The sequence below is a fragment of the Spinacia oleracea genome, chromosome 3 (genome assembly GCF_020520425.1).
Source record: "Spinacia oleracea cultivar Varoflay chromosome 3, BTI_SOV_V1, whole genome shotgun sequence".
In the NCBI taxonomy this organism is placed as follows: domain Eukaryota; kingdom Viridiplantae; phylum Streptophyta; class Magnoliopsida; order Caryophyllales; family Amaranthaceae; genus Spinacia; species Spinacia oleracea.
In genome coordinates this window covers 80996321-81017625 of record NC_079489.1, presented here as the reverse complement: position 1 = coordinate 81017625, position 21305 = coordinate 80996321, and the positions used below count along the sequence as shown (strand labels likewise).

General features: G+C 37.8%; 3 protein-coding genes across 6 annotated transcripts; 1 reads left to right on the top strand and 2 right to left on the bottom strand.

The window, feature by feature from the left end:
- Positions 1-261: 261 nt before the first annotated feature.
- Positions 262-3482, bottom strand: LOC110787248 (F-box/kelch-repeat protein SKIP6). Of its 3 annotated transcripts, none has more exons than XM_056840519.1 (2): positions 2197-3482; positions 262-523 (listed from the first exon to the last, which is right to left on the bottom strand). In XM_056840519.1, the coding sequence occupies exons 1-2, from the start codon at positions 3324-3326 to the stop codon at positions 481-483; spliced, it is 1173 nt and encodes a 390-aa protein (XP_056696497.1). In that variant the 5' UTR covers positions 3327-3482; the 3' UTR covers positions 262-480. The 3 variants fall into 3 exon arrangements, with proteins under 3 accessions (XP_056696497.1, XP_021847521.1, XP_021847522.1); XM_021991829.2 differs by having other exon boundaries at positions 262-499; XM_021991830.2 differs by having other exon boundaries at positions 2183-3480.
- Positions 3483-6005: 2523 nt separating this feature from the next.
- Positions 6006-9838, top strand: LOC110787249 (uncharacterized). Of its 2 annotated transcripts, none has more exons than XM_021991832.2 (10): positions 6006-6328; positions 6785-6880; positions 6963-7037; positions 7286-7354; positions 8409-8485; positions 8612-8700; positions 8822-8951; positions 9222-9312; positions 9401-9466; positions 9547-9838. In XM_021991832.2, exons 1-10 carry the CDS (start codon positions 6176-6178, stop codon positions 9664-9666), a joined length of 966 nt encoding a protein of 321 aa, XP_021847524.1. In that variant the 5' UTR covers positions 6006-6175; the 3' UTR covers positions 9667-9838. The 2 variants fall into 2 exon arrangements, with proteins under 2 accessions (XP_021847524.1, XP_056696498.1); XM_056840520.1 differs by having other exon boundaries at positions 6202-6328; positions 6760-6880.
- On the bottom strand, positions 9636-20937 carry LOC110787247 (4-alpha-glucanotransferase, chloroplastic/amyloplastic). The gene is made up of 16 exons (XM_021991828.2): positions 20429-20937; positions 20271-20333; positions 19504-19592; positions 19335-19395; positions 17593-17671; positions 16835-16971; positions 16581-16739; positions 16386-16462; positions 14826-14965; positions 14682-14713; positions 14515-14589; positions 11951-12023; positions 11688-11776; positions 11492-11536; positions 11212-11364; positions 9636-10202 (listed from the first exon to the last, which is right to left on the bottom strand). The coding sequence occupies exons 1-16, from the start codon at positions 20801-20803 to the stop codon at positions 10098-10100; spliced, it is 1752 nt and encodes a 583-aa protein (XP_021847520.1). The 5' UTR covers positions 20804-20937; the 3' UTR covers positions 9636-10097.
- Between the last annotated feature and the right edge of the window lie 368 nt (positions 20938-21305).

The window sequence follows — 21305 nt, the reverse complement described above, 5'->3', positions numbered from 1 at the left end:
ATAGTAGGAAGGAGAACAAGGCAACCAAGTTTCCGGGGAAGCATAATGAACATTGCTGATACTGACTTTTTTCTCTGATCAGTGGCTATAACTGGAAGCAAACAGAGAAACCTCTATTTGCCAATTGCAACCCTGCTGGAGTGCTAGCGGAAGTAAGGCAGAAATAACCGCCTATCTCAGTTGATAATATCATTGGACAAACTGTAAACTTTATTTCTTTCTGTGTGTGTGCGTGTGCGTGGGTGGGGGCAGAGCAAACTATGCAATTAACAGCATATAATTTTTAATGCTGAATATAGTTTTGTTTAAACAATCTTGATTACATTAGTTTAACATTGCAAACTGCCCCCATATTATTCGTAAGGGAGTTTATCATTTGAGCAAAGACAATAAGAGCAACAACACGTACAGATTTACATAGGGTCTGGACTTTTTTCTTCGGATGTGAATGCAGACATGGCCAGACGCTTCTGCTTCAATTCATTTGACCTTGAAATGCCTAATCAAATGCAGATGTTGAGTACTGCAGAAAGGAAAAATAGAGGTATCTAATAAAATGCAAACCAATCCACGCCAAATGCAGCTGTCTAATTGAGAGTGATGAACCTCTAAACTAATGCTAGATGTAAAATTCAGCACTTCAATTCACAAGAAGCTTGGGAATGGGACATCATAAGTTAAGAAGTGTGCTTACTCAGAAAGTTTCTCCGTCTTTCTAAAATTATAAATAAATATAGAATCCTCACGAATTCCTACTAAAAACATTTGCTTATATTTTTGAACAATTTATATACTTCTATATTGTGATTCTTATGACAATCCTAATAAGGAAATTTGAAGTATGAGATTGATTTTACATAATCCATCCAAATCTATCTTTTTACACTACACGAACATCATCATTATACTGCAGTTCCTATTTATTTAAGCATTATACTTAGCTAGATGACGTTGGTTGTATGACTGGCTTGACTGCCATGTGACAATTCCTGGCTCAATATTTAAACCAGATGGTTTTCTTACTATTTACTTCGTATACGACCATATTTTACAGAAAACAAGGATTTTGGAATTCTAAAACATGATGTAATATCATACATTCATACCAAGTATAAGAAACCCATCGGCCATCCTAAATGTTACCCATGGAATAGCTTAACCTGCTCATATATGTTTGGAAAATGCGCCTTAAGTTTCCCTTCTCAGGAAACAAAATTGAAAAAGTGGAAGGTACAAGAAAAGGCATTAAAACAATAACTTTCCAGAAAGGGGATCATTAAAATTCTTAGCAGAGGGCCTCACAATAAAAGCTCATTAAAAAAAAAATCATTGGAGACCGAAATTCAGATTAGAAGTCATGATGAGACACAAGCCATCCATTCTATGAAGTACTCGTTTCAAAAATCTCTTTTCTAGGTAACAAGATACGTTTATTGCGGAACTCATCTTGTAACAAGTGCAGATCATATGTAATCCATGTGCTTAGAATGAAATTATATTGCTCTTAATGAAAAACCTCCATCAAACCCAATTACCCATCAGCTTGATATCTACCATAGTTATAACTTTCAAATTAAAATCCCTTTGATATACTCCATAATGGTGTAATGGTGTACAATCACCAAACAAACAAACAGCCATAACGATATTTTACTGCCTCAAAAGAAAAAATAAGTACACTCTCATCAGAAGCCATTGGGTTATGATAAAAACACCAACAAAGTTTTCCTCGGCGCCTCAACAATCTATGGCTCAAGTGAATAAATTGAAAATCTTACTTCACTGAAACTTTAAGGTTTCACATAACCACCAGTGACATTCAGATTATCTTAAAGGCCCTACTCATCTCATCCTCAATACATAAAAAAAACTTAACAAATATTTTGATTTACTATGAGAATTCTCCTAAAATTGTATGTGGTATCAGGTACCAATTCAAGGAAATGGTAATATATTTTGTATTCTGGTTAGCAACTTAGTTTGATAATACCAAATGAAAGGTATTTTCAAGTGAAGTCTAAGTACGGCATTGTTCTTCTTTGAAATTTCCTATATGCAATGTAATATGAAACAATTGAAGCTCGCGACAAAAGAATACAACAGGGCATCACTAACAAATGGACATCCAAGCAATGCACAATAAAGCTGAATTCAAGAGCTCTAAGGGTGAACGAATACATACTCAGAGAAACTCACAAATGGACATCCAAGCAATGCACAATAGAGGAACCTTTGGGAATAAGAATGATCACATCAGACCACACAATCGATCCCCATAATTCCCCTGATTCATTCTTCCTAACCAAAATCTCAGCACAAAGAACCTCTATATTTGCCTTCCCTTTCCCTTTGCCTTCCCACACAACAAACAACCTCCCACCTACATTAGCCATAGTTGCACCACACAAGAACTTGGGTAAATGCTTATCTACCCCTTTCAACTCTTTCCACTCATTCTCCCCAACATCAAACCCTCTTATCTTCCCCAAATAATCATAACAATACAATACCTCGTCCACAACCGCCGCCCGCCCTCTCCACCCCATATCAAGCTCGGTTGACACTGAACTCCACTCCCCCAACTCTGGGTCAAAAATCACCCCACTCCTATCAGCCATTGCATAAATCCTTCCTCCCACCACTGCACTAGCATGCATCCACTTCTCCCTGACCTCAATCGGGCTTGGGATCGCCCTCCATGACCCGGTAACCGGATCAAACATCTCAGCCCAGTTGATAGACCTAGCCCAATTGTCCACAACACAACCCCCCAACACATAAATTTTGCCATTAATCACCCCAGAAGCAGCAAACTCCCTACCAACCCTCATTTTTGGACCCATTTCCCACTTATTGGTCAAGCAATCAAAAACCCACATATTAGGGGAAGGGATATCATTGACTGATCCACCAATTACATACAAATGTCGACCTATTGAGACGAAAGAAGCCCCAATTAGGTGACACGGGGAGGAATTCATTGGGATTAGGATTCTTGGAATGAGGGTAATTTGGGGATCTAATGTACAAGGTTGTAGAGAGTACCATTTGAAGGAAAACGAGGAATCTTTGGGGTTGAAAAGGCGGAGGTTGAGGAAGAGGAATGATTGAGTGGTGTTGAGTGCAAGGCGAGTTGCGTGGAAGAGAGGAGATTGGAGAGCAGAGCGCCATGATTTGCTGACAAGAGAGAGCAAAGGGTGGTGGAAGCGAGGAATTCGAGCTAGGCACTGCAATGCGACGTCGTTTGAGAGGGCTGGGATGAGGGTTTGATCATGGTGGTGTGTTTCGGTGGGATCAGAGGATGAAGATGAGGATTGATCGGCCATGGCTGTCGGATGTTTCAGATTTCTGGTGACTGTGAGCGAGAGAGAAAGTGGATTCTACAATCATACATTCATACGTCACAAACTACGATCACCAACATTGTTTATTACGAGTAATTGGATATTGTCAATTTAAGTTCTTGAGCTCGTAGTATTAATTCAAAGTTCATTTCGATTCAATTTAATTCAGCCAAATTAAGGATAGAAGAACATGACAAAGTGCACCTTTTATATAAAATTAATTAATACGGAGTAATGATTTGTGGAATTAATTTTATACGGAGTAATAACTTTATCGTCCTTTTTTATTCTTACATATTTTATTTTGAGGGTCTCTTTTTAATTTTTATGTTTAGAAATTTCCTTTTGAAATTGTAACATAAATGATTAAATGTACCTAATGTTTTGTCAAAAGATATACCAATTGATTATTTTAATCAATCAATTTTATTAGGGCATTAAACTCTCACATTTTTCTATCAGAGTATTAATCTCTCGCACTTTCCCGATTAGGCCCGGATAAAGGGCAGTCTAATCGGATCTATATCATCGGGCCATAAAATTTCGAGGCCCAACAAATTGTCCCCAAAGAACTTTACCATATATAATTAACAGCTGCTATATTAGACAATGTATGATCTTTGTCCTAGTTGGTGTCGGGTCATAGGTGTTGTAGCTGATACCAGTGTTCGATTCTTGATCTTAAACCCATAAAACGTTAAACCATATTATTAATCTGAATCTGCATTTTATATAAACAAAATAATACTCCGTGTTAATATAATAATTATGGGTTTTACATTAAATAATTGTCCTTTAAAATTTGTAGGGGCCAAATATCTGTATTTAGCACAGGGCCTCCAAATTGCCAGAGACAACCTTGTTTCCAATATCAGCTTTTAGATAAAAAGTTATAACATTATTAATAAATATAATTTGCATTCTTTGAGTAGAAATAAAATTTGTATTCACATAATTTTTTGTTAAATTGCGTGCATGATACTGAATGTAGAAACTCAAAGGAAGATTGGATTTGAGGCTATGGCTTTAAGGGACGTATCAAATCCATTCTCACAGGAGAAATTCGAGCAATTCAGATGGGTTTGCAAACAGATTGAAGCAAGAAGTTTAACGAATATCATCATCTGTTCAGACTCAAAAAATGCCATTGATGCGATCCTCAATGATACAATAGCTCGGGATGCTAATTACTTAATTGATTGTACAAAATTGCAGGGACCTTATGAGAAGGAATAAATCTTTGAAACTGGAGTATGAACAGCGAGATGGGAACGGATTAGCAGATTGCTTAGCTAAGCACTGTAGAACTACTAATGTCGTGTGTAACCAAGTTATTTTATGGGATATGTCACCAGACTTTATTTCTGCTGTAATTGAGGTGGACAAACCTCCCTAAACATTCTTTTTTATGGTAAATTGACTCCCAGTTTGCACCAAAAAAAAAATACTGAATGTAAAAATTTAAAAGGGATGGAGGGAGCAACAACTACATGCATGTTTGTAAATAATTAATACTCGTGCGTAGTCATGACAACTAAACGACTTTTAAAACAAGTCAAGTTTAAACAATAAATTTCACACCTTTGTGTCGTAAATTAGGTTCTCTAATAGCTTATTCGGTAGAACTATTGCAGTTTCAGAAGTTCTCTTTAAGAATCATTCAATCACTAGTCACAACACAGTAAGGTGGATTATACTATTTATAACCATTAATTTCATTGAAATTGAAGAATATATTTGAATGCATTACCCAATTATTCAGCATCAATTTCAACGCAATCTAGTGATTGCAAAAATGTTGAGAAAAAAAATTAAGGGACTATAGGCCACCGATATTGTGGATTATATATATATATATAAAAAAGGAACAAGAAACAAAAAAAAGGCGCGTGGGAATTTTGGTAGGACCGTAGGAGTGTACAACATGCGCAAAATGTTGGTGGAAAACAAAGTCAATATTAAAAAAATTGACTTTTCGTTAAACAAATGAAGTTAATGATGTTTTTAAAATATTGGTGAAATTAAAGTTCTGCTCTGTAGTTGAGTACAATACTTAACAAAATAATTTCGAGAAGTTAATTATCACAAAGTTCGACTAAAAACAAGATACGAAGTACTTAACAACAATTTTATGTTTTTGTGATTACGTGAAATATTTTTATTTACTTCGTAATTTTTTTAACGTCAATTTTATAATTACTTGATTACGTGAAATATTTTTTTGACGATAATTATTCTTCTTTAGAGCAACTCCAATGGTTGCAAAATGGACCTGCTCACGAATTAAAAGAATATATGAGCAGGTAGTCCACCGTTGTTGTAATAATGACATCAACATCCACTAAAACATTGTAGCTATTTTGGGCAGGTAGCTCAAAAAATAAAAGGGGAAATATATGAATTAAATATTATAGGGAGCTACAAGAGAGTGTAGCCCACCAATGTGAAAGTTTATAGCTGAAATTAATTGTAGCTAGAAATATGATGTGGCAAACTTAGCTACATCACTTTGTAGCCCACCATTGGAGTTGCTCTTAGCCGTTGATTTAAATACGTGGAATGTTTTGATGACATTATTATTTTTTAACCGTGGATTTAACCATTTAAATACGTGGGTGATCAACTTACACATACTTAATTTCATCCACATAGGGAGGAATGAATATAACGAGAGTTCATCAAGTGAGTGAGTAAATGGGAAAAAAAAGAAGAATAAAATGAAAGTTGGTGAAATTGAGTTATAGCAGATTAGCAGTTAGTAGTGGCGCGAAAACAGAACCTTATCTGAGAAATCTGAGGGTCTGGTGTTGAAGTGCAGTGTGAAAACAAGGATGTCAGCAGTTGCAGTGGGTGGCGTTGCTGCATTAGTTAGCAAGAAATGGTTTTGTTGCACGAAACGCCTCACTATCATCAAATCCTCTTCTTCTACTGCTAATGCTCTTCCTTCTGTTGATTTCAATACTCTTCAATCCGCTCTTGATAAGGTTCATCCTTCTTCTCTCTCTCCTATATCCTTGCGATTGAATTGAATTTGAATGTATTCCAGAATCACCCAGTATCGGAAATTGTTCTCTGATTTTTCTGGGTCTGTATAAATTTGTTGTGATTTAACTGATTTACTACTCACAAAGTCACATTGTCTAGCTGGGTTTGGCTCTAGGGTTTCAAATTTCTGTATTTAGGTTATGGATTTGGCTGAAATTGAGGTCTTAAACTCCTTAAGAACTGATATTAATTGGGTATGAGAGCACTGTTTATGTGGGTTTATCTTTCAAGAATGTTATGCTTAAGGTCACGATTTGTCAGCTTGTTTGGTGATTTCTAGTATAAATATCAACAAATCAAATATTCTCATGTTTGTATGATCAAGTTGTTATACCTGATAGAATGATGATTAGTATTTGCAAATTGCAAGGATGTAAAAACACATTGTGATGCAGAAAGACAGTGATGGTGTGAAGGATGCTCTTGATCAGTTAAGCGAAGTTGGTTGGGCCAAAAGGTGGAGCTCTCAGCCGCGTATCTCTCGTCGCTCAGTAAGTATATTATGTTCAATAAATGGCTAAATCAGCAAATGCTGCTTCAAGAAAAGTCATTCTGTGCATTTGTAATGTACAGACCTCACTCAGGGAGCTGACAACTCTTGGGATAAAGAATGCTGAGAATCTAGCTATACCAAGCGTAAGAAATGATGTAAGTGAATCGGTTCACCCATCTTTTGAGAAGGGTACTTTGGGATTCTTATGGCATGCTATGTTTAGAATTGCAGCAGAAATAAAAATTTATATGCCTTGAATTTCTTTCTTCCATTGGCTAGGTCCGGCTCTTAGCTTGAAGCTTATAGTCATTCACTCATTGTTACCTATGCACATCATGATGGTTCTAGTATTGAATGAACTATGTGTTGGGAGATTTTAAAATGATAATTTTCAGTCATGCAGGCAGCTTTTTTGGCTACGGTGGTTGGCACAACAGGATTCGTGGCAGTTCTCGCTGGCCAACTTCCAGGGGTAAATTGCATCCTTTTATCTCCATTACTTACTTGGTCAAGAACGAAAACAATTAGCATCTTCGGTGTCAAAAGGTTACAACCTCCATATGTCCACTGATAAATATTCCTGCATAATTTACATGACTAACAAGTAACAACCTTTTTGAAGTTGTGATGGACAGTAAATGTGGGCAGTTGTGCACAATTTCTTAAGGGGCCGTTTGGTAGACACGGGGTAAAGGGAATGGAATCAAGAAAGGGTTTGGAATGGAATGGAATGTAAATCCCTTAGATTGCAAGAGTTGTTTGTTTGAACAAATCCAAGGAAACCCTAAAAAATTCACCACCAGTCCACCACCAGCCCACCACCCACACCAATCGCCGCCAACCAGTCCACCACCCCACCAATTGCCGCCAACCAGTCCACCAACCCCAGATCGACGACTCCCTCTCTCACCCGAACCAATCGCCGCTGACCCACCAACCCCAAACCCGCGACTCCCTCTCTCCCAAACCAGTCGCCGCCGACCAGTCCACCAACAGCAGACCGGCGACTCCTTCTCCCCCCGAACCAATCGTCGCCGACCCACCAACCCCAAACTCGCCGACCAGTCCACCAACACCAGACCCGCGACTCCCTCTCTCCCAACCAATCGACGCCACCCGTCCACCAGCCACTGGCCCGCGATTCCCTCTCGACTCCTCCTATTGCGAACGATGGGTGGTCAACGGTGGTTCGACGACGAGGGTAGGTTGACAGTTAGCGTGGCTCAGGTGGAGGGAGGTGGTGTTATGAGTTGGTCATGGTGGATGTGGTGGTGCGTTGAGGGTATATGGTGGCTTAGGGAAAGGGAATGCCAATACCTTAGGGGGGGTGGGGAATCAATATAGAGGGATTTGGGGGAATCAAGGGGTAAACAGAATGATTGAAATAACATTACAAACAACAACAAAGGGAATCACTCCTTTTGATTCTCTTTCCCTTTCCTAAATACCCCCAACCAAACGCCCCCTAAATTTAAAGTAGGGGAATTCTGGTTCTTTTGAGATATTTAACCATGCTTTTATTGAAGGACTGGGGCTTCTTCGTGCCATACCTGGTTGGAAGTATCTCTTTAGTGGTGTTGGCCGTGGGTAGCGTTTCACCTGGGTAAGTACTTATTATCTTAATAATGTCCATGCAGATATCTCATACTTCATATGTTCCTTTCCTATCCTTAACTTGTTCTGTTCTGTAAAAGAGGATGATCAAATTGATGTCTGTCATTAATTGCAGACTTCTCCAGGCAGCCATTGGTGGATTCTCTGTGGTTTTTCCTGATTATCAAGAGCGCATTTCTAGACATGAAGCGGCTCATTTTCTAGGTATTATGTCTGCACTATTTCGTTAATTGTCACTATTGCCTGAAATCCACTCTCCACTGGCTACCAGCTCTGTGCTTAATAGCTCTTTGACATGTCTTGCCACTATTTCTGTTCTTCACAGTTGCTTATATGCTTGGCTTGCCAATTCTGAGCTATTCCTTGGATATTGGAAAAGAACATGTAAACCTTGTTAGTGACAAGTTGGAGAAGCTTATTTACAGTGGGCAGCTTGATTCCAAGGAACTTGACAGGTAATTAATCTAACAGCTCTTTGATGGTTTAGAAATCACATTTTCTTCGGGCTAGCTCGCCATTTATGTGTTGAATACCTTAAAATAATGTATTTGTGCCGTACAAGTCTATCTTCTGCCTTTAACCTATCTATTCCCATTGCCTCGTGCCTCATATTTTATCCAATATTTCGGCACACCTGAAAATTTAGGGGCGTTTTCGAAAGGAAAAGGGGTGAACTCCTGATTCCTGAATCTACTCAGAGATGGTTTAATCTTGTCCTTTCTCAGGTTGGCTGTTGTGTCAATGGCTGGACTGGCTGCTGAGGGGCTAACATACGACAAGGTTATAGGTCAATCTGCAGATCTTTTCAGTCTACAGGTCTGTAGTGTTTTTCTTGTTAACTGTTGCTCGAATTTGAAGCTATAGGTTTACAGTTTCTGTTTGTTACCCCTACTGCCCTACACAGAGATTTATGAATAGGAGTACACCGCAAATCAGCAAAGACCAGCAACAGAACCTCACTAGATGGGCTGTAAGTTAAGTTATCGCTTCTTCAATAGTTCTCTTTCTCAAGGGAAGGGACCTAATACATCGTGCGATATCCGTGTTCAGGTTTTGTTGGCAGCATCCCTCTTGAAGAACAATAAAGCCGCTCATGAAGCTCTAATGGCTCAAATGTCTAACAAGGCAACTGTACTTGATTGCATCAAAGCTATCGAAATGGCTTCATAATTTCAAGAAACAAGACAGTCGTTACATAGTTTTTCTTTCATCTTTTTGGTGTAAAGATTATAAATAACTCAGAGCCATTTATTTATTAAGTAAACAATGTCAAGTACATAAAAACTAAGATTGTAATACTATAATGTTAAAGAGAATCCAAGAACATCTTTGGTAGCTGGAATTTGTGCTTGTCCTTCCCACTCTGCAAACTCCCAAATCCTTTGGTGTTCAATGATCCTTTTGAGACCCGTGGGCCGTGGGAACGTGCTTTATCCTTTGTTTGATCGTACTCATGACTCACTTTGTTTTCATCAACTTCATTGTTTTATTTGAGATACCAAGTTCTCTTATGATAAACTAAACATATCTTCTGACTTGGGTCAACGCAAAACTGCAGAAGAGGCTCAGGTAAAATACACAATCTCATCATCTATCAACATTTACAGCCGACCATACATTGACAGTAAGTCTCGCAATTTCGTTGCCTCAGTGTCCAAGCTTTCGAAACTCACAGAAGATGGTATTCTCCAGCTCCAGTTCCCAAACTGTATAACACCCCGTCAATTTAGAAGAAAGCACAATAATGCATGGAGAAGAGGAAAGAGATAACTTTCAGACACAACAGGTTCAAGTACCTATCTTCATTAGATAACTTTCAGACACAACATGTTTAAGTACCTAATCTTCATTACATTTAGGATGACAGTCAAGGCATGGGCAAGAAACAGAGACGTGGAAACTCCATGCAATTAACTATGGCCTTTAAATTACTTCTATGGAAATCATATCTTAAAATCAGCACTATCATGCATATACAACATTCTACATAGATAAGGTGGTGAAGGGTGGATTCAAATGTGAACTGCTGTTATGCAGCCAAAAAGAAATGCAAATTGCTGTCCGCAGAAGAAGTGTCACGTCACTTCAAACCCCCATCCCTCGAAACCGTAAAAAAAAGAAAGAAAGGGAATCACTATGTGAAGAATTGACCATTTATATGAAAGATCAACTGTTATCATAAGTCTTTAACTGTTAGAGATCCTGAATCTTACAATTTGGCCCATCTAGTGTCCCACCTCATATTTTTCCACATCACTATCATCTAACGATCAACTATATTAACATTAATTGATAAAGTTCAAATTGACAACGTGGAGAAAGAAAAGAAGTGCAGAACGCTAAGAGGAACACAGTGGAATTCGGAATCCCAATTCTATGATACCCGTGATCCGTGATTGACATATGCGTGTTGAGAACCACTTTCGATATACTCCATCCGTATTTAATTAAAAGATCAATTTCTATACTCGGCCGTATTTAATTAAAAGATCCACTTTCCTTTTTTGGGATATCATAGTCCCCACTTCCAATTATCTTTTTACTACAATAAAAATAATCCACCCACTATCCCACTTTCATCTTATTTTAATAAATTCAACTCTCTCCTAAAACTACGTGCCGGTCAAAGTGTATCTTTTAATTAAATACAGAGGGAGTATTAAAATAATGTTATTATCTTATCTACACATTACTGCTATAATGGCCTCAAATTACCTGAGTTGCTGGAATATTCATCCTTGCAGAACCCCCAAGTCGAAGAACATCTTGCATTGGTATGATTGCAGTTTTAGCTACCGATGATAATGCACCTTGGATGATTCCCCATGAGATATCATTTCCTTTGTCAAGAGAAAGGTATCTAACCACCTGTATCAATAACAGGAAAGCACACCAAGGAATAAAAAACACACCAGAAAAATATAAAACAAGTCCAAATGGAACTGCTATTCTAATACCCTATATAATGCCTGGTTACTATAAAAAGAGAACTTACATGATGTTTCTCATCTTGCTTCAAGTTATCCCACCATCCCAGAACCTGAACATTAGCACATCCATTGAAAAAGGTAAATCAGATGAAAGGAAGCACTAATTGCACTATATGTCCATGATATTAGCAGCCTCGGTGTTTTAAGCCATATGCCTAGAAAACAAATGCACCATTATGAATAGTGCAGCAAGAACTATACCGTGTCATTATCATGAGTGCCAGCGTATACTACTTGATTCCTTTCATGATTATGAGGCAGATGAGGGTTTTCTGCATCACTTCCAAAACCTGCACCAAGATTTAATAACCAAACATAGTCATTAAATCATCCATTCCTTTTCATCATCGTTACGAAACAGAGAATTTGCAAAACATATCACGAGGAAGAAAGAGGGAAGGGGAGGGAGAGTGAGAGGAAGAGCACACAGAAACATAAATCAGAAGGCAAAAAATGGTGAATACCAAATTGCAGGACAGCCATCCCAGGTGCTCCAATGGAGTTCCTCAGCTGGACTACATCCTCCGTGATTACACCCTGTTATAAGTAAATTGGCTAAATTAAGACAATATATGAAGTACTTCGTACATGTTACTAAAAACAACATTCATCTGTTTCTCAGCCAAGAAAAGAAGAAACACAGAAGGCACTCATAACATTTTCCCAAGCAACACCACATCTTCCTCAGTTACATGGACTCCTCCTTCCACCTTCCACCTCAAATGTCAATGCCGATAACTTGACACTCTCATAGTGGATATGGATATTTGAAAAATAACTTGGACCAGAATGTGAATTTTTTGATAAAATTGTCTAATGCACACATGTTGATACTAGTAGTGGGATCTACATATACATAGTCCTTAGTAGAAAATTGTTTCAGTCATTGGAATCTAAGCTACCAGAAGTATCCACTAAATAAAAGGCTAATTGCAAGACTCGTGAAGGGAACAATTGAGAGAAAGCAAAGCTGAAAGAAGATCTCGGCAAAAAATAGCATTTGCAGTTGAAGTGCAGGAAGAACCAAATAAAATTCCATGACAGCCATTGCCCCTCTTCTTGCATCCAAAACAAGTTTGAGAATTGATAGGTACCTCTCCTAAACCTAACCCCCACCAAATAATAGAGGCATCGATATCACCATTCTCAATCATATGATATTAGATTTCAGAAAATTTGCTTGATCTGGCCTTCCAGACCAACAGTTCTTTTAATAATTGTTCTCTCGTTTTCGACCCAGCATTTGTTTTTAGGTATTTGTTGTGGAGCGTAACAATTGTTCATGTCTTGTCAGGTTAGTTTCCACGCCAAGATAATAGGTTAACTGCATCAATCTTGTAACTGATCAAGGTCGAAAATCTTGCATTTCTATTCTTATTTGTGGTAATGTTGGAAAGCTTTGGCTAGCTATAACAAGTAAAGATGTCATTTCAGACCGGGTCATGTTGTGACAAATTTAATTTGGTGACCCATTAAATAATTTAGAATACCTAACATCTAACAAAGGTTCCAAGTGAAGTTTTCCTAAAAGATAAAATTCTCCAGCTTTTGGATTATATGCTACAGTCAGTCAATTCTATTTTCTAGTATTATATGCTCTGCACTAGTATTGGAGTGTGATATAATTTTTGTGTTCTCATCATTTTCTTTCCTAGTCCTCAGTTCCTCCCACTTAGATACCACTATAACAAAGCAACAGGTCCATATTTTCCTCCTTAAAAGTTCGCTGGGAAAATCTTCTCTTTCTCTAAAGTTTCATAGTGGGCATCAATAAGGTTTACAATAATTTATGGCTCAGATTCATCATTATCATTATTATCATCATTATCATTATCCCATTGCCTCAAACAGGCTCCCGCAAGAAGCGGGGTAAGGGGGGATCGGGTGTACGCAACCTTACCCCTGCAATTGCAGAGAGGTTGTTTCCAATTGACCCAACAACGATAACGAGACGACCATCTTCTTACTTCATGGAAAGGTAGCGAAAAGGTTTTAAGAGCCATTTTGATTTAGTCCATTACATTCCACAGCCAAAAGAACAAATGAATATTTGGCTCCATCGGAAATGGAAAAGTTTATGGCTTAGATTAAGAAGTTAAAATTAGAATTATACTATAGTCCTTTCCAATCAACCTTCGTTTTCTTTTTCAGCTTATATAATTATGGAACAATTATTTTCTTCACCATGAAGGAGACAATTCCTATACATTGACCACTTCTTCCCAGGGGAAGATTTATCTTGTTCTCTTATTTCAAACTTCTATACATTAACCATTTCTTCCAAGGGTAAGGGTTCTCTGTTTGTCTTATTTCAGTGTTTATCATCTCCATCAAAGATTACTGTGTTTTCCATATCTAATTTTAGTGAAAAGATTCCTTACAGTGTAATAAAGATAACAATGACGTAAAATCAAGTATCCAGAATACATTACATCACGTTTTAGAACTTCAGACCAACAACAACAACAACAACGACAAAGCCTTAGTCCCAAAATGATTTGGGGTCGGCTAACATGAATCGTCGTAGGAGATCGTCATTGTCACCAATCAAACCAGAAAGGAGCAGGAAGTAAAAAGAAAAAAACAAGGAAGAGAAAGTGGAATTAATGAAAGTAAGATAAGAGAAAAATGTATATACATTATAAAAGAAATATTGTAAGAGATAATAAAAATAAGTAAAGTTTAAAATAAATGAATAAGTAAAATAAGTACATTTCAAAATAGCATGTAAAATTAAAAAAAAATTAGAACATCAGACCAAGTAGCAAATAATGTTCACGAGAACAACAATTACAACCAATTCCCATACAAATCAGTTAACCATTAACCTTTTTATTTTTACCATTTCCTCGTGGGGAGCTAATGTGGTCAAAACTCAAAAGTGGCATGTAAACAGATATTTATAAACCAATCATAATGACAGGCATCCTGACAAAAGAATAGCACACAACCCTCAACTCTAAAACATTAGGCAATATTAGCGCAACGGGAAAAATAAAACAATGGGCCAAAATCTAATTTGACATACCAGGTCTTCAGCAATAATGTCAATCTGGCCAACAGTCTTGAATATTGCATCAAACAAGGACTTCCCAGGCCCAGCCTACTGCCATCAAACAGCATCAGAAATAAGTGAAACATGTACAGAACCCATAGCTTGAGCTTTATTAAGTAATTTCAACCTGAGAAACTGACCTTCCACCGCCCAACCGTTGCAATTTTAGCTTCTGCAAATAAATGATGGCCCCACAATTATGACTAAGGTAGAGAGTAGTGAGTACCACTGTAACCAAATGCTATAAGCCTATAACTATAAGCCTGATAATATAAAACACATACCTGATGGAACAGCCCAAAATCCAGCGAAACCTCGGAAATGGTCAATTCTGAACTCATCATACAGATCCGTCGCTCGTTGAATTCGACGTATCCACCAAGAAAATCCATCTTCCTCCATTGCATTCCAATCATACAAGGGGCTTCAATCAAAATAACTAGCATTAGTGGGTTCACATTGAGAAACAACTGGAAGAAGTTACAGGCTACCGCAGTACAGTAACATACACCATAACAAAGTGAAACGGAGAACACCGGAAAAAGGCCAAATACAAGAAACTAAAGTGCGCTAGATACTAAGAGGAAATAATATCGTCGAACTTCTATGAAAAACGATGACAACTAGGAAAGAGCAAAAGAAAATATTTCTTCCAGAGTCATCCATGCCATTTTGTTCTCAGCCTTTTTTTCCCGTAATAGGCCAAGTACGCCTTTCCTCCATTGGGTGGTAGGTGAAGCATGCCCACAAAACAATCTTTTATCCTTCACTTCCTCAACTCGCTTGTCCATCAAGGGCCAGCCGTTAAACTTCTCGTAAGATGACATTAGCTAGTGAAAGCTCACCCTCTCTTGTCCAATATTTGTAATGCAGAACCTTTGGGCCCTATCCCTTTCCCTTCTCTGTTACTCCACTCCTCTCTCTTCCTCAAACCATAGAGGCTTGGGATCAATAGTGGAAAAAAATGTAGATTCACACCTCTTGCAGCCTACTTGGTAAGTGGTGATAAATAGTGATGATGACAATTGGTTTATATTGTAATTTTGTAAGGAGAGCTTAATGCGAATGTCTACGGTAATGCTCGTCCACCAGCATCTCTTTTTCAACATAAACTTACATTACCATTCTTTACTTCTAGAGGTGGTATTGAGTGCCATGAATTATCATGGAAATTTATGAAGAAAAACACATGCGTGGAGATAGAGTTTCATTACCATGGACCTTGGCATGAGACTTTCCTTACAAAACTACATGTAAAACTATAAATACATAACCATCACCACCATTTATGGCCACCAAATGGGTCATTGGAACATTGCTCATCTGCTCCTCTTCAATTAGCGCCTCTATTTACAGATTCATGGTTATCCAGTATAAACACCGGATCTGACAGATATTCAGCTAATTGGTCATGGTTCATGCCCATATGGGATGTCAAAGAGCCATATTGTTCTCCCCAAATTCTGATCCATATTCTAGGCTGTATCCCGCATCTGATTTGGTGATTGTTCATACACATAATTGCCCCAGTTTTGACATTTGACGTGTCAGATAACATACTTAGACGGGTTCTTAAGGAGAGATTGATATCATGGGATACACATTAACTCCCCATTCATCCAGTTTGTCAAACGAAGCCAAGGCATTCCCCAGGTTATATATTGACTAATTTACACATCACCCCACTTAAGCTGACCTATAAAGAAATAAAGAAAAAAGAGGAAGACTGAAAATAGACCATCCTGTGCAGCATCCCAGGCATCAGTGGGAGGAATGATGCATCATATTAGTCCACTAAACAACTTGAAAAATGTGAAAAACTTCTCATGCTCAGAATCACAAACCTGCCCCATAACTGACCAGTTTCACTAAAAGCATCAGGTGGAACACCACTGACTAGCAGAGGAAACCCCTTCCTGTTCTGCAAAATAAAAAAAATAAAAAGGACATCAACACCAAATGCTGAAATAAACATCTAATAGCATAACACAGAAACAACAAGTCATGTTATGGAACATAATTATCAAACTAGAACCCACCAGCAAAAAGTGTTTTTTGTTAGCCCAAACATCTGCACTGTGATAACCCACATAGATTGGCATATCCCCCATGATTTTGATGCCCTTCAGCTGTGCATAATCACGAACTTTCTTCCATTGTCTTTGAAACAGAAACTGCTGGGCGATGAATAAGTCAATCTGTCCAACTGAAAGTATGAGTACTTCATCAATAAATTATTTGTAACATAAATAGTACATGCTAACTAAAGTGTCTAAGCTTGTCAGAATCTTACAAAGTGTTTCTCGCTTTCATAAATTTTCACCAGTGCAGAGAGATGGCGATTTTTCAAAGGTTCAGGCCAATCATACCAAGAAAAAGTATTACAAACTCTGTCAATTGCAGCAAAATATGCTGCATCCTCAAGCCAGCCTGCGTAGTAGAAGATTGTCGAAACATTATCAGCAGAGGTTTTAGCAAATTTTCATCCTACACTCCTACCCACCAACGTGGATAAAGAGTATCTTTATTCCCTAATTTGCCAACTCTATTTCGGAAGTTACTCATGGTTTGTTAACAACCAGCAGAGCGCTTGGTCATTGTTTAGATTATTCTGCCATTCCTTCCTATTCAAATCCTGATACCTTTTCTCATTCCCTTGCCCCACCCCCCCCCCCCCCCCCAACACACACACCACAAAACAAAAACCTTGATCTGTCCTATCCGGAAAAGGAGCTGCCAGAAAAAGTCAGGCCTGAGATTCCACGCAGCTCCTACTTTAAATTTTCAGGGAAGCTGAACATCTCTATCACACAAGCAAACTCCCGAGGAGTTTGTTGTCCACGTAAAACGCCTTTACTTATATGTGTTCTTTTAAATTTCATATTTTCAGTGTTAATGTATTATAAGTTTTCGTACATGTTATTTTTAAATGTGAAGCACGCATCGCATGCATTTATATCTAGTACAATAGACATAACTCATATCACATTATCACATAGTTTAGAACACAACAAGAATCATAAAAAATGTAAATCAAAGAATGTGACTTACTTAATATAACAGGATCCCTTCGAAAATTTTGAAGCTGCCTATTGAGTTCCCCTTCACTCATAATAAGTCGCTCTGCAGCCTATCAAACAAGGTGCCACTAACAAATATTAATCCACAAATTAAAATCAGAATTTGTACGGATTGTACCCCTGAAAAGTGGGTAGAATAGCATATGCCGCACTTCATTTTAATGTAAAAGAAACAAGTGGGACAAGTTCTAATATATGACTATAAGCTTTTTCCTCAATGCAAGGAACACCTTTGGGAGTTAATAAATGTATGCAGTCTTCCCTCTCACTTCTGCCAGAAACAGTTTTTATCTTTCTTGCAAAATATGAGGCATATCCCCTGTGGGATATTAAGCACGATAGCAATTCTCCATCATAGCTTATCCATAATGTGATTACTCCCTCTGCCCCAAATAACAAAATATCACTAATCTTTGGCACAGATATAAGAGCACTCATCTGACTAGAAAACGCTTCCCAGACTGCACACATTTGCTCCTTTAATAACCCATGGATAAAATATACTACTCTAATCCATCTATAAGTATATAAATTTACTACCTTGAAAAGAAAATTCTCATTTTTATCCTGCTCAACTGTAGAAGTCTGAGTGTGAAATCTCTTGGCAATGGTTCGTAGGCTCGACTGCTGGAGGACGTATTTGATCATCTTATTTTTCTTTACAAGTTGTTGGCGTTTGACGAGTGTGGAGATGGGCTCAAGGGCTAGATCACAAGGAGGCATAAGGGAGGACTCATGCATGAGATTGATGGCGAGGCAAGGGAGATGAAGGTGCGCATGCAGCACTTGAGGTCAGCCCGCAGCTGCTGCCCGCAGATGGATGATCAGGAACTCAAGAAGAAATGCAATGTCGTGGCTTAATGTTGATCCTTTAGATTGTTTAGTTGCCCTTACTATATTATATCCATTATAAGCCTTGTAATTAGGTTATGTTAGATGAATTAAAGCAAAGATGTAGCCTCTTGAGAATCTCATACACTTAGGGTTTAGGTGAGGAAGAGAGTTTGAAGGGAAAACTTTCATGGTTTGCTTAAAGCTTTCAAATCTTTGTTGTTCATCATCATCATGTTCTTCATAATGGATTGGTGGATTTCTCCCGACACTCGGGTTCCCACGTTAAATTCCCTCTCCATTTTCATACTTGGTTTGCTTGCTTAATTGTTCTTTGTTATTGTTACTCGTTGCTTAACCAAAACTAGGTAGCACATCCCGTTTCCCCATCAATTGTAACAGGGGTTTAAATTGGACTTATCATTTAGTTTCCTAACATTAATTAAGTTAATGTTTTTTCTCATTTTCCAAGTTAGTGTTAGCTAACTTTTTGTTATGTTTTCTCTCAGATGAATACTATGGATTTTGATGAGGAACAATTGAGTTATGTTTTGCATCATGACTGAAATACAACTCAAGGATCAACTGCTAAGGTGAAAGGGTATAGGGAGTAGGATCACCGTGCATTCAAAACTAGTTTCCTGTGGTATTAACCCACCACAATAGCTTATTGTAGCAATCACACCAAATGACCACCAGGAAATCTAAGGTATTAAATGCAAATAGCGACGGTGCTTGAAATATAAACACAGTAAGATGTATGCTGATGTATAGGTATAACTTGATGATAATGAGAATCTTAATCAAACACATGGAAGATCTCTCTCCTTCAAAACGAAAGTAAAGGTAGAAATAGAAATCAAAATTCGAGAAGATGCTCACTTTTTCCACCAAAGGATCCTTTATCTCGGCAATAGTATCATAATTCACCCTGTCTGCATCTCTACAATAGGACATGTGACTTTGATGAGCAACAATACAGGACAGAAGCGAAACTAACATAATCTAGGTACAAAGAGCAGGGATTCACGAGTAGTGTAACGAGGCTTACAAAGGTTCAGGGAGTTCTTCATCATACAATAAACCGTCCTTTACCAGCTCTTCAAGAGAAATCAGCAGAGTGTTTCCACAATTGGCATCCTGAATTCGAGCTTTTCACGATTAAAACAATGTCTTGTTTATTATGGCCAGAAGAGACCTAAGAAAACAACAGTGATGCTTTACTACATACCGACAAGCAGTTTTAGTGAATTCAAATGTCTAGCATCATCACGTGATCACATCACAGTCACGTTATATTCCACTTTTTTCTGCTTTTTAAATTCTACTTTTTTTTTTTTTCTTGCTGATTTGTGGAACTTACGTTTCGTAATGCAATGTGGATCCACTGCGCTCAAAACCCTTGTGTAAACATTTCCGTAATGCATAAAAATAACTGGAAGAAAAAAAGTTTTGAGATTCTTTTTCCTTTTCAAGACAAATTTATATGTTTTAATATAAGAGTGTTATCTAATGATTAAAGAAATAGAACCAAACCTTTTTTAAGATTCATGAGTATCATAACCATTATTTCAGATTTTCAGGGGACCAATGAGTATCATCATTCATTTGGCAATCATAAATTTAAAAGTTCGCGTTATTCTTGGCAGGGTGTTGAATTTGTGTCAAAGATTGCAAACATATCAAAAGTTTGAGCTATATTAAGCAATGTAGCCCAGTTTTGAAATAAATGAATTAACGAGGTTGTGATTTGGTGATGAATACTTAAGAAAATTTCTTTTGTCACAACTATTAAAAAAAAAAGGTAAACGAAAAGACCTGGCCGGAATACGGCGAGCCTTCTTCATTCGCCTTTCGGCCAGGGGGGACCAGAGGAAGAACCTGCCACCATTTTTCCAGCAAATAATTAACAAAATTACCAAATTAAAACCATAATTCAATCTTAAATTTCTCCAAAATTACCAAATTAAAACCACCTGCCAAAGGGAGCAGCCAGCAGAATGAAGCCAATCGATGAATTGAAATGCTTGGTCGCCGAGATCACCAATGCCGTGAGGTCCAGGCAATGATGTCGGATGTAGGAGAATTCCTGCTCTCCGCCGGTCCGAGGGGGATGCCTTTGGCATATACTCGTCGTAATTGACCGGGAGATCCTCTCCGACGCCGGTGGCGGTGACGGCGGAGATAGATTGAGAGGCGACGGAGGCGACGTAGGTGGCGGTGGAGGAGGAGGAGGAGGAGGACGGAGAAAGTGAGGAGGAGTAAGGGAGGTGGAGTTTGGCAGGAATGAGTGATGATGGAAGGAGAGAGAAAGAGTTGAGCGACGCCATTGTCATCGGTATCATTGCCATTGTCCAATTTGCAGAAAATGGAAAATATCCGAATCACTACTGACTACTGAGTCAGTGATTCACAACTCACCGTAATGGCCGTGTGACCGCAAATAAAGTGTATGGGCGGTTGCTCTTCCAGCTTTGACACTCCTATCAAGAACTTACGTATAAACAGGTTTTTTTAATTTTACTTTTTGTATTATAGTAACTTAAAAGTACGTTAAAGTAATCATAAAATATAACAATATAAATTATAATATAAATCAACATTTATCCATTTAAAACTTTATCATATTTGAATTTTTTTTTGAGTGGATAACATTAAGTTAAATATTTCATCTTTAGAAACATTAGTAAAAGGTTAATTAAGTATTAGATTAAAATAAATCAAACACTATAAAGTATTAACATTAATATACTCCCTCTGTCCCTTAATACTCGACCTTGTTTGACCAAACACGCTTGCCAATGCACAACTTTGACCAACAATTTCTTTAAATACATATTATAAAAACTTATA

What these genes read in the sequence shown, in the direction of transcription:
- LOC110787248 (XM_056840519.1), bottom strand. Translation starts at nt 3,326, where the DNA reads ATGGCCGATCAATCCTCATCTTCATCCTCTGATCCCACCGAAACACAC. An exon ending in CATTGCTTGGATGTCCATTT is followed by an intron (nt 524 to 2,196) that starts GTGAGTTTCTCT and finishes TCCTTTCTGCAG; the next exon opens with TACTCAACATCTGCATTTGA.
- LOC110787249 (XM_021991832.2), top strand. Translation starts at nt 6,176, where the DNA reads ATGTCAGCAGTTGCAGTGGGTGGCGTTGCTGCATTAGTTAGCAAGAAA. An exon ending in TTCAATCCGCTCTTGATAAG is followed by an intron (nt 6,329 to 6,784) that starts GTTCATCCTTCT and finishes ATTGTGATGCAG; the next exon opens with AAAGACAGTGATGGTGTGAA. An exon ending in CGCGTATCTCTCGTCGCTCA is followed by an intron (nt 6,881 to 6,962) that starts GTAAGTATATTA and finishes TGTAATGTACAG; the next exon opens with ACCTCACTCAGGGAGCTGAC.
- LOC110787247 (XM_021991828.2), bottom strand. Translation starts at nt 20,803, where the DNA reads ATGGCAATGATACCGATGACAATGGCGTCGCTCAACTCTTTCTCTCTC. An exon ending in GAAGAACTCCCTGAACCTTT is followed by an intron (nt 19,396 to 19,503) that starts GTAAGCCTCGTT and finishes GTCCTATTGTAG; the next exon opens with AGATGCAGACAGGGTGAATT. An exon ending in ACAAAAAACACTTTTTGCTG is followed by an intron (nt 16,463 to 16,580) that starts GTGGGTTCTAGT and finishes TTTATTTTGCAG; the next exon opens with AACAGGAAGGGGTTTCCTCT.